Genomic DNA, 20,137 nt, shown 5'->3' on the forward strand with positions numbered 1-20,137 from the left:
ACAGGTGAGTAATAAAGTATGAGTCATTTGTTCTATAAAAAGCTATCCATTCACAACTAATTTCCTCTGAAAGGAAAGAAGATGGCATTGCAATTTAAAATCTTTCAAGAAAAGAGATGAGTAACCATGAGAAAAATGTTGACTGGTATGCTTTGTTATTGGTTGATTTGTTGTTTATTCTGCTCGTTACAGTTGGCTATAACTGTATGCTGTCATCTCATTATCATAATATTTTGTTCCATAACAATTTTATGCAATTTTACAATATATGTAAGTGTAAGTATTAAAAAAATATTATCAGAAAATGACTATACTATACTTTTGGTTCAAATGTATGTTATACGTATGTAGTGTGTGTAAAACTTATAAAAGAAGACCATGGTACATTTCTGTCACGTATATAACTTATGTCACCAATTATCTATGAATGAATGAATGGAGCGACTTCGTGTGTTGCATTCACGGACATTCTGCTGCAAAAGTAAAATTGTTGCAGGTACAAAATGCCTACTTTTATTCTTAACGTAAGTCTTGAAGGTTAATCTGATCCAAATGACCTCAAGAACATTTGGTTAGAACGAAGCGCTGACCTCAGGGCGGGGCAGTTTCCTGCAGTTCGTTTGTTGTGTTTCCTGGCTCTGTCTTTCGTCGTTTTATTTTAAATAGAAATAGTTTAAAATTCACACAGCTTTACAGGACAAATACTTTAGCCGAAAACTCGTACTTTTTTTTTTAGCTCTGTCAAATAGATACATGTTGGCAGACGCTAGGTTTTAACGCGTAGAGGGTTTTGTCTTTGCCTAGAGTGGGTTGACTAAAAGTCGGGACATTGGTCTTGTAACAGATGGACCATTGTGTGCGATCCAAGATTCACCACTAAACATGACCTCTAGCGTCACACGTAGAGCGGTGCGTGAGGGTGGGAGTTGTCTGCTGAAACGCATTGTTGTGTTGGGGGATGAGCCGTTCGTCCGTGCTGCTGCTGCTGCCGCCGCCGTTGCTGCTACTGCTGCTGATCTTTGGTCGACTGCAGCTAGCGAGTGACTATAATCCATGAATGGCCTACTACGAAAATAGGACCGTATTCTGTTGAATTTCCTTGCGAACATTCACAGTCACAGGAGATCAGATTTCCTCTTTTCTTAGCAACGGAAAAGAGCCTCGTGTTGGATGAGAACATTGTGTGCAGGATTAGAGCCACTTAGCAGGCCCTGTCGCCTCTGCTTTGTAGGGCTGCCTGTTAGCTCTCGTCTTCTTCGGCTAGCGAACTGGTTCCTGCATCGGAGGTATGTACTTCGGTTTTGTTTAATATATATTTATTTGTTTTACCAGTTGGACGACAGTTTACATGAACCGAGTTCGTTCGGTCTCACACATGCGCTTTGAATTAACAATTACAGAGAGCTTTTTGTTTGTTTGTCGCCATTTGCCCTCGTTTGCGGACTACTTAGCCGCTCTTGCTAGGTAGCTGCCGAGCTACTGTTATTGTTAGCATTGGCCTCTTTGGGTCGTTTCTTTAAGTCGTTGTTACTTCTCTGCACAAAATGGTCACATGTTATCCCTTGCACATAAACTTCCCTGTTTGGCCACTTCTTACAACATTTGCCCCAGTCCACGGTCTTGCGTTCACCGCTGCAAAGCTACAACGTTACACTTTCTAGCCACAGTTGGATTTGGTAGTACTTTAATTGAAAGTTCAACATAACAGTTTATATTGCAATTTATTTAAATAAAACAATACTTTTTTTTACATTTTAAAACCATAGTTCCTCGACTTTTATTGGACTTTATTAAAGATAAAGAAACCCCTTAAAGCCAATTTTTACCAGTCAAAACAAATTGGTTGATGACAAGCTCAAGTCTTTCATTACCCTTTGACAACATCTGATGTGTTTTAGTCTCATTTAATGTCCATTATTTAAAGGTCTTACACAAGTCTCAGCCAAGGAGCTGTAAATTATTCAAAAGTTTTGCGGAACTATCTCAGATATTGAGTATGGCCAGTAAGTGTGACTATTTTTGAACAGAAAATATATCTTGCCTTTCTAGATATATAGCGTTTTATTATTGTAAGTATAAGTAATTACTTCTCCACCTAAATCATTTAAAAAATGAGTAATTTAAATTGATATTTTGCATCTGCCTTGTGCCCTTACATATTAGATGTTTTTTATTACCAGATTATTACCAGATTAGTCATTTTTATTGATATCCTGAGCAAATCATTTTCACCGATGCCACTGTGTTTGACTCGTGTTTTCACTGTATCCTGCAGTATTTTTTTTTGTTTGCAACAATAACTCAAGGGTCCGATGTACTTGGCAAAGGATATAAAGTTAAGGAATAATCAGCGCCATGTGATGTTATCATACTGTACAAAGTTTACCTTTTAAAACAATCTGTAAATGTTTTGAAATTTCTCAACCGTACGAGATGTAATCATGCTAAAAGTTTTCAAATAAGCTTTAAACATGACTACTAACTATTAAAAGGGGGGAAGGTTGATCCAGTGAAGGTTCTCACCTTCCATTCATATGGGCTCATGTTTAGTTCTACCAATGCTGCAACTACTAACCTTATGAAAGTGTTGCATCAAGAACAGCTTCAAGCATTTAAAAAATCCTTTGAGATCCCTGTGCTACTTCTGTGGTGAATTCTGATGATTTCAGATGTCAAGTGATATAGCCAAGCCTACGATTGCTTTTAAGATAAGATAAGACTTTATGCATCCCACACTGGGGAAATTCAGTTGTTACAGCAGCAGGATAGACATGTAGTAATAAAAGTAACAGCAGCGTAGCCACAGTATTTACAAGGTGAGCTGCAAATATCACGTTTCCAGCAAGGAATAAAGTGCCTAAAGTTATAGTGCACATAGAACAAAATAAAAACAATTCACAGTGTAGCTTGATTTTGTTTTTACTTGTCTTGAAAAATATAACCATAATTTAAAATATCAATGATTTTTGACCACATCACATATGGATTATTTAATATATTTTCTATTTTATATACAGAAAAAACATATTACCCAGAAAACATTTATTTACCTCCATTCATTTCCCTTTCTGTCGCCCCACAGCAACACGGAGCATCAAGATGAAGAAGAAAGCTCGGCAGCATCGCGCTGCGGTTCCACAGCGGCCTTCCTCTCCTATCAAGCCCTCCCCCAACAAGCAAATCCTGACGTATGCACAGGCCCAGCGCATGGTGGAGTTTGAGATGGATGGCCGCATCCACCGTCTCAGCATATATGACAAGCTGGATGTGATCCCTGATGATGACCCCATGGTACAGGAGATGATGGAATGTACAAGCAATAAAGAGAATACAGAGAAACCACAGCCGGTCCTCCTGAGGTCAGTGAGATTAAAAAACAACCAGGAGAAGAGAAACGCCGCCCTGGGTATCACCAGTCATGGCGAGGGGAATGGGCATCAGGCATCTCGTAACACTGGTCCAAAGCTTCCAGAGCCCAGGTTTCGTACTGTGGAGTACAATATTCCCGCTGTCCCTAAGCGTCCCGTTGCCTATTACAAATACACAGAAAAGACAGACGAAGAGCTGGACGAGGAAACGGAGTACGACATGGACGAGGAAGATTACGCGTGGCTGGAACTGGTCAATGAGAAACGGCGAAGTGAAGGGATCAGTCAGGTTTCGCACAATGTTTTTGAATTCCTTATCGACCGGTTTGAGAAAGAATCGCACCTGGAGAGTCTGGATCAAAGCAGCGAAAAGTATGCCGCTATCGACGAGGATGCCGTCTGCAGCATTTGCATGGATGGGGAGGGCCACAACAGTAACGCAATTCTGTTTTGCGATATGTGTAATATCGCGGTGCATCAGGAGTGCTACGGTGTGCCCTATATTCCTGAGGGCCAGTGGCTGTGTAGACACTGCCTTCAGTCACCCACTCGGCCCGCAGAGTGCATCCTCTGTCCCAACCGGGGTGGAGCAGTGAAAAAGACAGACGATGACCGCTGGGGCCACGTGGTTTGTGCCATCTGGGTCCCAGAGGTTGGCTTTACCAACACCACCTTCATTGAACCTATCGATGGCGTCAGCCACATTCCTCCAGCCCGCTGGAAGCTTACGTGCTACCTCTGCAAGGAGAAAGGTGTTGGGGCATGCATCCAGTGCCACAAAGCCAACTGTTACACAGCCTTCCATGTCAGCTGTGCCCAAAAGGCCGGCCTCTGCATGAAGATGGAACCGGTCAAAGAGGTTACGGACACCGGAGAACCCACGTACTCTGTGAAGAAGACCGCCTTCTGTGGAGCTCACACACCGAACGGGTGTGTGAGGAGGCCGCTCACAATCTACGATGACGCCGCACCAAAAAATGGCCTGTGTAAGAAATCGGGCAAAGTCAAAGCTGCTGATAAAGGGTCTTCCAAAGGGAAGCACAAGAAAAAGAGCAAGAGTAAAAAGGTCGAGCCAGAAGAGGAAAGTGAAGCTGTGACCCCTGCTCCTGTGCCTACTTTTCCTGCTCACAGGTAAACATGAGTCGACACATTACAGTATTATAGTCCTGTTGTTATGACAAAGTTGCTTCAACCCCGTAATATCATACATACAAATATAAATTAGTAGTATTTCTGTTTTTGTTTTTGACTTACCCTTCTCTAGGTTACAAACCATTTTAAACCAAGTGTCTGTTCAGAAGAAGAAAGCTTTTGTGGAGCTGGCCTTAAATTACTGGACACTGAAGAGGCAATCCAGAAACGGGCTTCCCCTCCTCAGACGACTCCAGATGAGCACGCAGTCTCAGAAGAATGCTCAACCGGTTTGTTCATCTGTCAGTCAACCCCAGAAGACTTTCAGTCTTCATTTTGTTTTTTTTGTTGCTTTTTTTTTAGTTTGTAGATATTAAATTATGTATGATATTCATTTAAACAACCATCATATTGGCATGATTGTTGCCAACCATTAGAACATTTCTTTCCATGTCATCTTACCAATTTAATTATTTTTTTCTTTTTTTTTTTTACATTTTTACCCGGTTGTTAACGTTTTGTTTTTATTTGCATGTTTCCTCCAGAGACAGAATGAGGAGGAGAGCAGGGCATTAAAGGACCAGCTAAAGGAATGGCACCGTCTCAGACATGACCTGGAGAGGGCCCGTCTCCTGCTGGAGTTGATCCGCAAGAGGGAGAAACTAAAGAGAGAAGAGGTATTTAACAATTATATATAATTCTTACTCTTTTTCGCTAGACACAACAACCAACGTTTTGCCTTTTGTGCTGCATTATAGATAAAGCTACAGGAGACACTCTTAGAGATGCAACTGACTCCCTTCAGTATTTTGCTGAGAACTCTCCTGGATCAGCTTCAAGCAAAAGACCAGGCCAGGATCTTTGCCCAGCCAGTGGACATCAGTGAGGTAAACACAGCCTTTTGTTCTTCCTAATTGTGAAAATGTTTCAAGCGCTGCTGATTCATGCGCTAATGACCGTTTTACCAAGAGTTAGTTTTATTTGTCATTTGAACATTTCTTCATGTTTTTTTTTTGTGTTCTCAAATTGTCTTTGCACAAATATTTACAAAGACGTTGTTTTATCAGCCAAGTGTGTTTTTTTTTTTATGAGAACGTGTGGTAATGCAAATTCAGTGGTTCTAGTTTACCTGCCAAGTTGCCGTAACTTGTTGCAGAGTAACTGTTAGTGCTGATCTCTGTTTTGTAAAAGTTCAGAGAATTAAAAATGTGAACGTGTGGGGAAAAAAAATGAAAACACTCATCTTTAAAGACTGGACTTTCAAACTGACATAGAAGAACTTTAACCTGCTAAAAGGAACTTTCTGACCACAGAGCTTATCCTCAGACACAGACACTGTTAAGATTGTCACTGCATGTTTCCTGCCACAAGCCCTGGTCCTAAAGATGTGGATCATAAATCCTCCAACTCCCCCACCCTTGTTTCGTCAGCATTGAGCAGTGGAATGTGTAACCTGATAGCAAAGTCCCCTGACAGATGACGTCTGTAAGAGTAAATGTTTGCCCTGCTCTCCAAGCCCGGCTAGCTCAGTCGGTAGAGCATGAGACTCTTAATCTCAGGGTCGTGGGTTCGAGCCCCACGTTGGGCGAGCAATGTTTTTTTTTCTTGGAATTTGTTAAAACACGTGGAATTATATGCCCTAAATTTTCAGTTTTTAGAAAGGATAATGTTTAGATTTTATTTGGTTTAATTTAACCAGAATAAAGGGAAACGTGTTTTTTTTTTTTTTTTTAAGATAATTCAAATACACACAGCAGTTATTACATGATGGTTAATTTTTTATATTATCTCCTGCAGGTGCCAGATTATCTTGACCACATCAAGCATCCAATGGATTTCTCCACTATGCGGCAGCGCATCGACGCACAGACGTACAACAACATCGAGCAGTTTGAATGTGATTTCAACCTCATTATTGACAACTGCATGAAGTACAATTCAAAGGAAACGTATTTCTACCGAGCTGCCATTCGCCTCAGAGATCAGGGCGGAGCTCTGCTCCGAAAGGCCCGGCGTGACGTGGAGAAGATTGGCTTTGACACAGAGTGCGGCATGCATCTGTCGGAAGCCCCAGAGATGAAAGCACCGCCACCCTTTTCCTGGGATGATGGTAAGACTGGTGAAATATTTATTTTGTAGAACTCATTAAAGTAGTTTGAAGACTAAAATCACATCAAATGTGCTCAATTCTCCTCCTAGTGGACCGTTTACTTATACCAGCCAACCGGAAGCACCTGCCTCTGGACAAACAGCTGCAGCAGCTCCTGGAAAAGTTCGACCTGACCTGTGCCATGAAGTCCAGCCCTTCCCGTAGCAAGCGCCTCAAACTCCTCAAAAAGACCATCAATGACGTGCGCAGCGAAATGAGCCTGAAAAAAGTCCTGCCCTCCCACCACCATCACAGTTCTTCCTCCACGCCGTCGTCGTGGCCAACGTCGTCGTCATCCACCCCACCGCTTCCAGAGACGCCCAAACTGGAAGAGGAGAGGCCGAAGCCTAACGGACATATTCCAGATGACGAGGGTTGGTGTTCAAAACTCGAGACTCAACACTGCACGAAAACATTGTTCTCCCATTATAGAACCCCACAGAGTTTGAGTTGTTCTCTGTAGGGCAGGCAAGAGGGGTTTACTTTAAATCCAAACTTTTAATTGGTCAGCTGGGATAAATAGATTTTTTTTTTTAAATATATGAAACCAAAAACAACATTCCTCTGTGTTCACTCAAACATGCCACTTGTAGCTCTGTGTACTTTTTTTTTTTTACACGACAAATTTGAAAACAAGAATATAACACAGAGGACTAGGATCTGATGCACACACAGGTTCACACAAATTTATTGCAAATGCAAAACTGTGTTCAAATTGTCATATCTTCACTTTCTTTTATTAAAATTGCTTCATTGTTCAAGTTATCTAGCAAGATCCAGTTGAATATAATATAATGCCGAGTCAGCCCTCTTGCAGACACAAGGACAAAGTGGATTTTGCAGCGTATTCCTGTTGCAAATAAACCCCTTGGTTTTTGTCATGTACTTGTTTTAGGAGTTATTTTATTCACAGCAAAAATATACACCGAAAAATAAAAAAATATCAAACATTTTCTGTAAAAAAAAAAAAAGCATCTTAACAGTTCACAATATTTTTAACCTCTGTGATGTGTCTTGCTTTTTGTAGTCATTTATCTATGCTGAATTACCGGTGTGCTTCACACAATTTTAACCTGTGTTTATTTGATCCTTCACCACAGGAGACAAGCGTCTTCCTCCTAAACTGGAGCCCTCGGACTCCATACCTCTGCTCATACACTCAGACACAGACCCTGAGCCTCCCACCCTCAAACCAATCGACGCTGCATCAGACTGCGAGTACACAACTCACAACAAGAGATGCAAGCTTGACGGAGAGATCCCTGACCTGCTGCCGTCCGCCCCTCGCCTCAACGGCCACTCCCACGAAAGCCTCCAGAACTCTTTACTAGATGGAGACATGAGCGTGGTGGCTACCTCCACCCTTGCGGAGCCCACGGGGACAGTCAGCCGGCGGACGGCTGTGCTCTTCCGCAAGTCGAAGACCAGCAGTCCGCAAAAGCCTCACAGGACCGTGGATGAGGCGGCAGACGGTGTCATCAGGAAAAATCGCGAGGGAGAGGAAGGTGAAGAAGCAGCACAGCTGGGCTCAAAGTCCTTCCTGTCGGTGGTCATACCTCGGCTGGAGACGCTGCTACACTGTAACAAAAGGAAACGTAGCGAAAGCAGGGATGGTGAGGAGGAGGTCGGAGGTCAGGGTGAAAAAGAAGAGAAAGAAGAGTCATCTCTGAAACGACTCAATACCGGTAAGACTTTAAACGACAGAGACTGCTGCAAAGATTTGGCCTTGTAGAACAAACCGAATGACACATTCATATACATCAGCAACGGACGAGAGTGGCTCTAGATTCAGAGGAATGTCTGCTGTGCTCTGCATCAGGTCTTTCAAGTGCTTTTCTGGAGGTGGAGAAGGAGTTGGAAGACACCCGGAGAACAAGTAGACCTGTGGAGCCACGGAGACGCTGTGCTTCCGAGTCCTCCATCTCCTCATGTAGCAGCTTGCCAGGAAGCACCAGGTTAATCATCACAGAAAATAAACACTGGTCATTTCATTTCATCTGTGAGAATGTGAAGAAAGAAGCAGTTTACGGTGTTTCTTTCTGCTTCCCTGGCAACAGGGGTCTCTGAAGCCTTTGTATATGAAAACAGATGGGGATATATATATATAAAAAAAAGGAACAATGAACAATCACTTTGATTTTGGTAACAGTGGAGGCACAGCGTATAAACTGCACTCTACTCCACACTATCTTCAGAGAGTATCTTTAACCACAAGAACAGAAGGATCCCTCTTCCTCTGGAGGAGGTGGAACAATCAACAGGTTTAACTGCGGTAGTCCAGTGGTTCTCAAAACTTTTCACACCGCGTAACCACCTGGGAAAGTATCTGGTTGCGGCCATTTTTAAAAATGGAGGTCTACACTGTTCACCTAGGCACAGAGACACAGAGAGAGAGAGAGAGAGAGAGAGAGAGAGAGCAAGTGAGAATACAAACAGAAACTGTATTTAACTACTAACAGACTCACCTGTTGGGATTCAGATTCCCTGTGTAACACTAAAGAAGTACCACTGGTTGTACAGGTACCGTGGTTAGAAAAACACTGCACCAATCTGTTTGTTTAGTGAGCTGATGTGACATAATTTTTTTTTTTTGGCTTAGCAGATTGATAGTTGGCCACTTATTTAAAAAAAAGAAAGAAGAACTCTTCTTATAGCAGACATAGTCAGAGCGTGTGAATGAATGACACATAATTTTCCTCGCCAGTATATAATCTAGTATAATGTAGTGTTAAGCACTGTTTCTCTGGAGCTGGTCTCATGGGAAGAAAGATTTATAACAAAACTGAAATCACGTACTATTTTAATACATTCGAAATACCAAAGTTTTCCTCAACAGTTTTATTGATCTAACTTATGAACCCCCCCCCCTCTCCCCAGCACCACTAGGCCTTACTCACCTTTGGGTTTCAAAAAAACAGTGCTTTACTGCCATCTAGTGGGCGTAATACATCTACAAAAGTGAAGACCAAGGAGTTTATATTTGTTTGGGAATTTAATAATGAATCCTGGGTTTTTCACCTAACTGCAAATAAAAACGCATTGAAAATAGTAGCTGTTTTACTGCTTTGTATTCCTCATTTGTCTCCCATATTCTAACTCCATTGCATTGAATAAGAGTTTGTGTGTGTGTGTGTGTGTGTGTGTGTACGTGTGTGTCCTGCATATTCATCGTGACTTTAATGGAACCCTGTGTGTGGCGTTTCTTGACAATTCCTGTTTTTCTTCTCTCTTCCTTCCAGCACCATTCTAAGTCTTCCAAAATGTGGGAAGGGAAAACCCGCTTTGGTCCGGAGGAACACTGTGGACGATAAGAGCGAGCTAATAGCGTGCATCGAAACCGGGAACTTTGCAAAAGCAGCACGAATCGCCGCCGGTGAGTTAGCATCTCGTAGCAACAAAACGCACTGCATGCACGTGTGACGTGAAGTGATCTGAAAATCTCTGCATTCATTGGCTACGAATTAAGAGCTTGGCTTTGCACACACACAGGTCATGTAGCCCTCCCTTTTAATGACACTACTCTACTATGGAGTTTTATGGTTTTAGATACATTTTTGTCATGTTTTTTTACCATTTTACATCTCCACAAGAAACAGGGGGTAACGATTGTCCACTCCATGTAAGATAAAAAAAAATCTCGAGCAATGATTGATTTGTTGAGCTCTACACCCCCTGCTAGAAACATTTTAATTGGAACCGTTTTGATGCAGTAACCACAAATTATTAATGTCCTAACTATTGTTAAAATAGCTTTTATTGACTGATGAGTATTTATCTGTGCTCTGCTGTGTCCTGCTTCTGTATGTTCTCCTGTTAAACTCCAGTGATCTGCAGTGAATTGTTCACTTGGGAGAAATGTTATCAAATCATTTCTAGGAATATTTGTAATTAGAAAGTATTAAAACTATTCTTTGTCAAAAACCCAATATTTTCAGGGTTTTCTTTTTTTTTCTTTTTTTTTTTTACACTAATGCTCCATTTAACATCATTACTGCCTGCATTGATTTAAATGACAAATTTATAATAATTTTTCAAAAGTAATTTGTCACTAATCACTGGGCAGCCCAATGATACAGCAAAATAAACTAGCTTAACAAGAGCAGAAGTAAACAAATAAGTCAAAATTATTTTTTTGTTCCAGCCTCAAAAAAGTTCAAGAACCATGATGTTTTTATTGGTATTCTTCGCAACCAAAATGAACTGGGTCTTTATTCCAAGAGTCACCCATGAGAATATACCTTAATGGAATTATCCGGTGTTTGGATGTTTTTTTCTTCAAAGTAAATTCTCTGGCAACAGCAACAGAATTGGATCGATCAACCGGGAACAAAAAAAAAAAAATCAACCCGCAGCGCGGCAGTCTCCCATTGATGAAACTAGGGACGTTTGAAAAGCAGTTCCTGGCACATACTTTAAACAACATGTGGAACGTGTGCCTTGTTTATGCCAGAATTTAGACAAAAGCCATAGGAGTTTACTTTGAAGATTGCAAAGTACATGCAAGAAAAACCCCAATACCCGATAAGTTCAGTAAAATATATTCTGATTATATTATAATCATGTTTTTTTTGTTGTGAAGTAAGAAATACCTTTTTTTTTTCTTTTCTTTTCGTACAAATTTGATCTTGTTTCCAAATTTCTTGGCCTCAGTGAAGTGTATCAGTGAAGTGACTCGATGACCCCAGTGTTCTGTTAAACTTGGGTGTTGATGCCAGTGTGACTGTAGCTCCAGCATCAGTCTGATGCTGTTCAGTATGTTAAACTTGGGTGTTGATGCCAGTGTCAGTCTGATGCTGTTCAGTGGAGGCACCTGGTGTTCATTCACAAACACAAACAGGGTCAAACATCATCAGCCGCCGTCAGCCAACTCCTCCTGAGTTTTGGCCAAGACTAGCACAGTCTTTTTGCTCAGTCTGCCGAACATGACTGGAAACTGCACTCAGCATCTGGCCCGCAGAGCCCCTTCAAAGTTGGCTGATTAAACTGTACATGTGGCTGATAAATTTTCAGTATCTGCCAGTCGCTGTCACTCTACAGGAGAGAAAAAAGAAAAAAAAAATCTGAATTTTTCTGCCCGTCGTCGTCGTTTCTGTGTGCTGCTGCATGGCTGTAGAAAAGTGTGTTTCTGTGTGTGTTTGAACCCACACATAACTTGATTGGTGTTGTTCCCGCTTCCATAGAGGTTGGCAACAGCAATATCTGGATGCCCGCTAGTGCTGCAACAGTTGCATTGGAACCCTTAAAGCTAGTTTGGGCCAAATGTAGTGGATACCCTTCCTACCCGGCCTTGGTGAGTGTTTGTGGAATAGAATGCATGGCAATCACTGATACGTTCTTTTTTTTTTTTTTTAACTTTTTTTTATCTTTATTTTCTTCACTATGGTGTCATTAAACGCTACTATCAATGCCCTCAAGGTGGCGGCATTTCACTTAAAGAAACTAAAAATGTTGACCTTTACAATTAAAAGGACAAGTGAGGAAAATATTTTTTTTTCTTTCAGGCTGTGTGTGCATGGGTGTGTGTGTTTGTGCATAAGCACCTGCATGTGTGTGTGTGTGTGTGTGTAAGAGAGTGAGTGAATATTAACAGCACAGCCATCTTTACACCAAAGTGCTTCTGTCTGTGCTGGCATGTTTGCATTCATGAGCATGTGTGCGCGTGTGTAACTCTCCCTGTGCGCCTCTCTCTCACTGTGTGTAGATCATCGACCCCCACATGCCTCGCGTGGGCAGCCAGCACAACGGGGTGTCCATCCCCATACCCCCCACGGACGTGCTCCGCATCGGGGAGCAGATGCAGTACAAAGCCGAAGAGAAACTCTACCTCGTCCTCTTCTTCGACAACAAGCGCAGCTGGTGAGTGTGTTTCTTTCTCTCTCTCTCTTTCTCTCTCTCTCTCTCTCTCTCTCTGTCTGCTCATCATTATTCTCGTGCTCCACATCATTTGCAAACACGAAACAAAGTGGTGCGTCTTCAAAAAGGCGGCTAAAACTTCACCCTCTGTTGGATGGATTTTTAACCACACAAAATTGAAAAATTAGCCTTTTATCCACGGCTTTAGGTAAAAAAATTCCACCTTTATTGAATGTGCAGGGCGTGGATTTGTGTTCTTTTCTTTTGGTGAAGGAGTTTCTGACTGCTCTTTTTATTTCCACACAAACATCGTGGTCTCCTTTAGCAGAATTGACCTTTTGAACCCACATTAATTGTGATTTCTGCTACTGCAGATCATAGTATCATCTCATCCAATTATTGTTACCTGTCATAAAATGAATCTGTCGTAAAGAGCAGCGGTCTATGAGTCGCTTTTATTATTATATTATAACAGTCAAAGAAATAACTTTTTTTTTTCTGGAAAGACTATTCCTTTACCCGAAACACTAAATAAAACGGCTAAATATGCTAACACGACAGACTAACGTCGCTTAATCCATTCATCCTTGTTGACAATAAACAATTCCACCCACTCTGGTGGAAAATGATGATGCCGTCTCGTCTTCTTCCAGACGTTGTCGTTAGGCTCACCATCAACATCAATTTGTTGCTTTTCTGCTGCCAAATGAACGTCTACGGTTTCTATCTCTATAATCAGTGAACGCTTGTTTGAGTTTTTTAATCCATAACTCAGGTGTGGAGGTTTTTCTTTGTGTCTTTAAGGAAGACTTTATGGTTTAGCTGTTAATTCTCAGTGGTGCAGTAACAGTGTTCAGTTGTCATCAGTGCCCTCTTGTGGATATTAGGTATATTGATGAACCTGTTGCTTCGGAAGTCGCAGGAAAACAACTTGTTGACAGTTGACGTCTTTTTGTTGTAAGACGAATTGTAAAATTCTGAACTGTTGATTTTATATTTTTTTCAGAAACCTTTCATTGTCTACTAAAGCAAAAAAAAAAGTTCTGACTTCTGAGCTAATGTCACTGTGATGCTTCTTTCCCTGCAGGCAATGGCTACCTAGATCCAAGATGGTTCCCCTGGGGATGGACAAGACCATAGACAAGATCAAAATGATGGAGGGACGCACGTCCAGCATCCGCAAGGCCGTCCAGATCGCCTTCAGCCGCGCCATGAACCACCTGAGCGTGGTGCGGGACGAGCCGGTCAGCGACCTCAGCGACGTGGACTGACGACACTCTCTTCCCGGCTCCCGCTCGCCCCCCCCCTCCTCCTCTCTCTCCGCTCCCTCACACGCGCACAACCCCCCGTACCTCTCCTGTACCAAATACTCCTCTTCTGTCTCTGCAGGAGGCTGAGATGTTTACTGGGCACCTGCTGTAACAGGTGGTGACTGTTCCTCATCTATTCCTAGGCGTACACACTCCTCCCACCATGTGCCGACGAGATAAGGCTGCTGCTGAAATGAATGTGTCTACTTGTCTCCACCTCCAGACTTGTGACTGTGCTCACAGACTGCTCCCTTTTTTATTTGTGTGTTTTTTTTGGGTTTTTTTAAAAAATAAATCACTCCCGTCTTCACTCCTCCAATCATGGCCGCAGATATTGTTTATAACTTCAGGGCTTAAACACTAGTGATTGAATTTTAGGGACACGTTGGTCACGCGTCCCCAAAATGTGCCCTGAGGAGCTGCGACCCACTGGTTGAACGTCACAGAAAACAGGGTTTACTCTTGTTGGCTAAAGCAGTTTGTTTGTTTGTTTTTTGTTTGTTTTTTTCACGGTCCGTAGTTTGGCAATTATTATTTTCCAATTTTCATTGATTTAAAAAAAAAAAATCAAGCTGACGTGCGGAGGTTTCCCGCCTGCGTGAAGGCTTTTCAGTTTCATGGAAAAAAAAATCAACTGTAGCCAAAGCATATGTCCACTTCAAGGTCACATAAACGTTTTAAAGTCATCATCAGACACGATCATCGCTCATTTATTTAAACTGTAAATATTGTGTACAGTTGCCTGACACTAACTTATTTTGTAGGTTTGACATAAAAGGGTCCTGTACAGGAGGATTGTTTTTGTTTTGTTTTTTAAATTTAGTATTTATACTTGATTCATTCCTGGCACTAGGATGTGAGTGCTGTTTTTTTTCCAGTGCAGTTTGATCAAGAAGAGTAAAAGTGTAAAAGCCTTAGTATTATGAGGAGATTAGGGCTACATCATCATGTTTCTGAGAAGTATGAAAGTATTCCCTGGTTAATTTGTTTTTTTTTTTAAGTTATTGATATTTTTAAACACAAAGGTTCCACCTGGCATTAATTCTTTATGTATGAAAGTAGTTTTTAGTATATTTTTGTCCATATATATTTATATCGTTTGAACACTTAGCGCTGACGGTATGTAAGTCTCCGGAGCTCGTGCAGGCAGCCTCACGCAGAATTGGAACATATAGTTCTCAAGAAACCAAAAAAAAAAATTGCTACCCAGATTTTGTTTCCTTTCTTTGTTTTGTTTTGTTTGTTTGTTTTTGTTTTGCTCAATAATTTCCTGTGTGACGTGTGAAATTGCCAAAAAAAAAAAAAAAAGAATTTTAAAGTGTATTTTTATGATACATTTGACTGTTACTTGGTTGATGCTGTAGTCGTAGGGAATTAAACCTGCGTTAACTTATTGTAAGGCGTTTGCATTACTTTATATTCAAGAAATGACGTGAACAACGGTTGTGGTAACGTGGCACATGACGTGGTGGATACTTGCCTTTCTTTTAAGTAACCTTTTCTAATGTTCTTTTAGAGTTGTAGACTGAAAAAAAACTTTTCATTTTATACTATGGCTTATTTTTCCTGGGTAGCAGTGAGTAGTTTTTGGTATATTGTTTTTGTTCACTGTCATAGTTTTTTTTTTTTTTTTTTAATCCTTTTTTAATCAGGTAATACAAATGTTGCTGGGACTGTGTTTTGTAGCAAAGCAAAAAAATAAAAAAAATAAACAAATATAAACCACTTCATCTTTATTTCAATGGTTTCTGAGTGACGTTAAGCAGCGTTTACACTCCTTTGAATTATTTATGTTCTTCTTTGTTGGGCCAATAAATAAATGTACCAACCGTCCGCAGAGTCACTGCACAATGGAAGTTGGCGAGTACTTCATTTAAAAAAAAAAAAGAAGGAACATTTGAATTCCTTATTAAATTTACCTGCTTTAAGCCTTTTCTGGGAAACAACATGGGGAGAATGAAATCTTCAGAAATATGAGTAGAAAGGACGCTGCGTCCTTCACGGCTGGCAGAGGGCGCTCCATAATTCAGCCAACCAGTTGCCATATGGCACAGTACTGTGCTCATCTACTCAGCTGATTATTGTCCACTTAAATTGCAAATTTGTGTCCTATAGGTTGCCAGCAACATAATAGGGGTTGCAAAGAAGGGTTTGTTTATGAGTTGTGGCAGAACACACGGTTTTATGACATGAGCAGAATGGGATCTGGGATAGAATTTCCACACGGTTGCCCTCTGGGTTTTGGTTTCTGAACTGACCATTCCACACGAAGGGGTAGAATCGACAGTAGACAGGAAGGATTATAAAGTTTTTTTGTTTTTAAAGTTTATCCACTAGATGTGGGAATTGGGGCACAGGGAAGGATTCTCACCACCTCGTCTCTAAATCCCATTCCTGGAGTAAAAAATCCTTCCATATTATTTTGTGGTCTGCTGCTGTGGTGTCCTCTGGTGAAGGGACAAACCAAACAGATGCCTCTTTATCCAGAATGATGTGATTTTAATTAATACATGTTGTGAATAAATTATATTGTTGAATATTCTCTTCTTTTTTTGTCCCTTTAAATCATATAAACACATATTTTACATTAGAAAAATCCCACAACCCACCACCAAACAAATATTTCACAAAAAGTATAATTATTGAATTGCAATAATCTGGTTCTAGTCTACTCACAATTGATTTTACATTGATATTGATAGAGCTGCATGAATTGAAGAAAGACACAATTAAAGACATTGCTCTCGATTGAGTGAGTGAGACCTGTGCAAAAATAATTGTATAACCATTAACATGCTCGAATCATAAAGACATGAAAAGGCAGCATTAAAAAAAAAACAAAGCATAAAAATGTATTTTTATTTGTCTGTATTTCCCATTGATCTGCTGTGACTGTACCCCGCCTCATCCCTAGATGGCAGTGTTTGATATTGGATGCGAGATAAACTAATATCCCAAAAGTTACATTTACATGTCTGCAGTTAGCAGTTAGTTAACTAACTTAGTTAACCATTGCAACTACTACTTGTAAAATGACAATGAAGTTTAAAAAAATCGAAAAAAAACCGTTTGTAAAGTTTTGTAAATAATCAAACATCACTCAAACTTATTTTTAAGTAATATTAGGGGGAAATTGCGATCTTAAACTTGTGCATTGAACATATATAACCAGATATTGTAAATATATCGGATCTTATGTGTTTATTAAAAGAAAACTAGTGTGTGAAAATACATTAAATAGAGTGAAAGTAACGTTTTTCTATTGCCAAAACAAATGCTTGGAGTCAACTTGGCAGTAATTCCAGTTTCGTCCACAAAGAGTCGCTGTGGTTCCACAGAAATACAACTACACCATCTTCACTCTGAACGCGTTGTTGTCTCCCCAATCAGTGCACCTGAGTCCAACTGGCCGTCCGCAGCCTCCTGTGCTCGGCTAAGTAGCATTACCATTCGGTCAACGAACTGTTCCCGTCAGTGTTCAAAAGCTGAATGCAACGATTAGAAGGAAATATTTCTTTCTGAGAATTAATACAAAATGAGACATGGCGTGAGTTTGTGGCCTCCCTATCCCCCAGCCCTGGCTACACTTGCCTCCCTGTTTTCCACCCAAATCCCCCCTCGTCCCTCACGGTGCGCAGGCAACTGTTAGCGCAGCGTTTTACGGAGTTTTTCTTTACCGCGGTTTGCAAACGAATAAACTAAAAAGTTTGTCAGCGAACATAAAGTTTTGTGGAGGGAAGTTGAATTCCCGCTGTGGTTGACTGTTTTTGGACTTCACATCGTACAGTTGTTCACTTCCGTTGTCAACAGAAAAACCGCCATTTTCTAACAGGTAAGGCCCCACCCACCTACCGAGTTATTAAAACAGTTCATTCAAGTATGTTTGTAAAATACAAACAAAACAACAAACAACGACACACAGCCAGTTACTCTGGGCGGTTCTAACTTACCGTCTCATTTCTGAAACTATTACTACTAAGCCTGAAACCTTATTAAATATCGCGAAACCATCTTTGATTCTAGTAAATATTTGTTTTACATTAGAACTTCAAATTACATTGTTCAATGATTGTTTGAGAAAACAAACAAACAAAGACACTTAGCTAGTCTGTTAGGGTGGATGGAGGTCGATGTTTGTTTACATCTCGCTTGTAAATAAAATACGTACTTGATAATTATGGATATTTTCTTGATTATTTTTAACTTTATATGTACAGTAAACTACTGGTTTATTTCACATTTCACTATAAACAAGTAAATACAGACTGGAGCTTGTTGTGTGTTGTTGTTTGACTTTTATGTTTGTGTTAATAATAAAAATAGTATATGTCATTTATGGAAAATGCTAGCTTTTTTTGTTGTTGTTTGACTTTTATGTTTGTGTTCTTTAATAATAAAAATAGTCATTTATGGAAAATGCTAGCTTTTTAAAAAGTTAATAACTCAGTTAAACATTTCAAACCACATAGACCAGCAGTACTTTCCCCATCTTGAAGCATACACAAAGGGAAAGACAACATCAGGTATGCAAAAAGCCATGTAGTTCCCGGACGTTGCATCTGGTGTCACAAATTCCTGCACGCTGTACGTGTACCGGGCCGAAGGTAGAGATGGAGGCTCACCCTAGATGCAAATCTGCCTCAAAACTGTTGAAATATGCATTTTTTACTTTAGCCAATCCATGGTTGGTTTATTACCATCAACTTGTTGTTTCACAGAGATGAAGCAGCTTTATGCAGTTTAAATGAGCAGGTAATAGGCCAGCGATATAGAACGCCACCTTCAAGTCACTCTGAAAGACATCTCCCATCTTCACAAACAATTGGAGCTAATGTAGTCTCACGGAGACACACAGCAGAGACTGATGCCCCCCCTCTGCTCCCCCCATCCTTTGCCCCTCTCTTAGTCTGTCTGTCTGTCTGTCTTCAGCAGATACTAATTGTGTGGGGAGGTAAACACAGCAGTCAACTGGAGAGGATGGCGAGTCAAGCGTGAATATCAATCTCACGACATCAGTGTCATCAGGTGACTTTGACGGAGTTGAGACGGGAGCTCATTAGGAAAGTGGAGCTGAGCGTGGGGGGCGGGGGCCAACCAGCATCCTGTCCAAGGACTCTGAAGTGGAGAAGACCTGCAGAGTTTACCAGCTAACAGGTGAGTGTGTGTGTGTCTGGGGGGGACACACAGAGAGAGAGAACGAGAGAGAGAGATGCACAAAAGTGTCTTAAGGTTTAGGGAGGAAATGTCAGCTGGTAGAATCCACTGTATATTTGCAGCTGCAGGCAGGCAGACACATGGAAGCACACGAGTTCAAGGCTATAATAGTATGTGCACATTTTTTTATATTCAAGCAGCTGATCATTATGAAGCAATGCCACCTGTAGTTCTTTGGCTGGCCCGTCAGGAAGTGACAGCAGGAAATGCTGGGGTTTCACAGCGGTGTCAGACCTGGGCGAAAAAAGGAAAACCTGGAAGACTTTTTTTCCTCCTTCCTTCCTTCGTATTTTTGTGATGAGTGTTAAAGAGGAAATGTCACTCCTCTTCGTCTGAGTTCTCATGGATCTCATCACTTTGGCTGGTTGTTATTGATTTTCCCCAGCAAAACAAAAATATATCATAAACCAAACCTTAAAGACATTGGAGTGGAAATCTGTGATTGACATTAAAGTAAAGCACGCCGGGCCTAAAATAATTTGGTTTGATGATCTTTTGTTGGTCATAATGGTTTAAGTGATTGTTTACATTTGACTGCTGGGTAATTAAAATGACAGCGATTGGTGTAAATACAGTCAAATTTGCTAAATTTTTGCGTAATCAAACCTTCAGGATCGGGTTGATCTCTTGTGGGTTTAGAGGAAACAATGTGAACGTAAAGCCCATATATATATATATATACATACATATATTTGTATATATATTTATGTATATATGTATCTATATGTGTTTATATATATATATAATATATATATGTGTATGTTTATATATGTATATGTATATATATATACATATATATGTGTTTTTAAAGTAATTAATAGCTGCACTCCTTGTAAACACAAAAACTCTTAGAATGCTGCAGAGACTTGTCTTATTCATGGCTAAAAGTTTGAAGTTGTGTGAGGTGACTGGAGGAGAGAGAGCACAGTCTGAACCCTGGCCCGGTTCTACTGCATTAAACATCACCCAACATCATCCCACTCTCCATTTTGGGACATGCACAAACATATTATCCCTCACCACTGGCTTCTCTCTCTCCCTCTGGCTCACCCCCCACCCCCCACCCCGCCCCTTTTCTTTTCCCCTCTTACTTTTCTTATGGGGTCCCGTCC

General features: G+C 40.7%; 1 protein-coding gene, 1 long non-coding RNA gene and 1 other non-coding gene across 5 annotated transcripts in view; all 3 read left to right on the forward strand.

Moving 5' to 3' along the window:
• The first annotated feature begins 347 nt into the window (after positions 1-347).
• On the forward strand, positions 348-15,119 carry brd1a (bromodomain containing 1a). Of its 3 annotated transcripts, none has more exons than XM_008315893.3 (13): positions 351-1,286; positions 3,083-4,499; positions 4,633-4,801; positions 5,045-5,176; positions 5,258-5,386; positions 6,297-6,609; positions 6,699-7,022; positions 7,749-8,333; positions 8,468-8,603; positions 9,888-10,021; positions 11,829-11,938; positions 12,350-12,504; positions 13,589-15,119. In XM_008315893.3, exons 2-13 carry the CDS (start codon positions 3,100-3,102, stop codon positions 13,770-13,772), a joined length of 3,771 nt encoding a protein of 1,256 aa, XP_008314115.1. In that variant the 5' UTR covers positions 351-1,286; positions 3,083-3,099; the 3' UTR covers positions 13,773-15,119. The 3 variants fall into 3 exon arrangements, with proteins under 3 accessions (XP_024913041.1, XP_008314115.1, XP_024913040.1); XM_025057272.1 differs by having other exon boundaries at positions 352-1,286; positions 4,633-4,789; XM_025057273.1 differs by lacking the exon at positions 11,829-11,938 and having other exon boundaries at positions 348-1,286; positions 13,589-13,738.
• On the forward strand, positions 6,015-6,087 carry trnak-cuu (transfer RNA lysine (anticodon CUU)). Its single transcript has one exon. It is a non-coding gene; the product is annotated as a tRNA-Lys (tRNA).
• Positions 15,120-16,942: 1,823 nt separating the features above from the next.
• The window catches only part of LOC107988865 (uncharacterized), a 30,437-nt gene continuing 27,242 nt past the window's right edge, over positions 16,943-20,137 (forward strand). The window contains exons 1-2 of the long non-coding RNA XR_001760375.2: positions 16,943-17,643; positions 18,741-18,965. This is a non-coding gene — a long non-coding RNA (uncharacterized LOC107988865). The remainder of the gene's footprint in view (positions 17,644-18,740; positions 18,966-20,137) is intronic.

This window comes from Cynoglossus semilaevis, chromosome 8 (genome assembly GCF_000523025.1).
Source record: "Cynoglossus semilaevis isolate Cse_v1.0 chromosome 8, Cse_v1.0, whole genome shotgun sequence".
Taxonomy (NCBI): Eukaryota; Metazoa; Chordata; class Actinopteri; order Pleuronectiformes; family Cynoglossidae; genus Cynoglossus; species Cynoglossus semilaevis.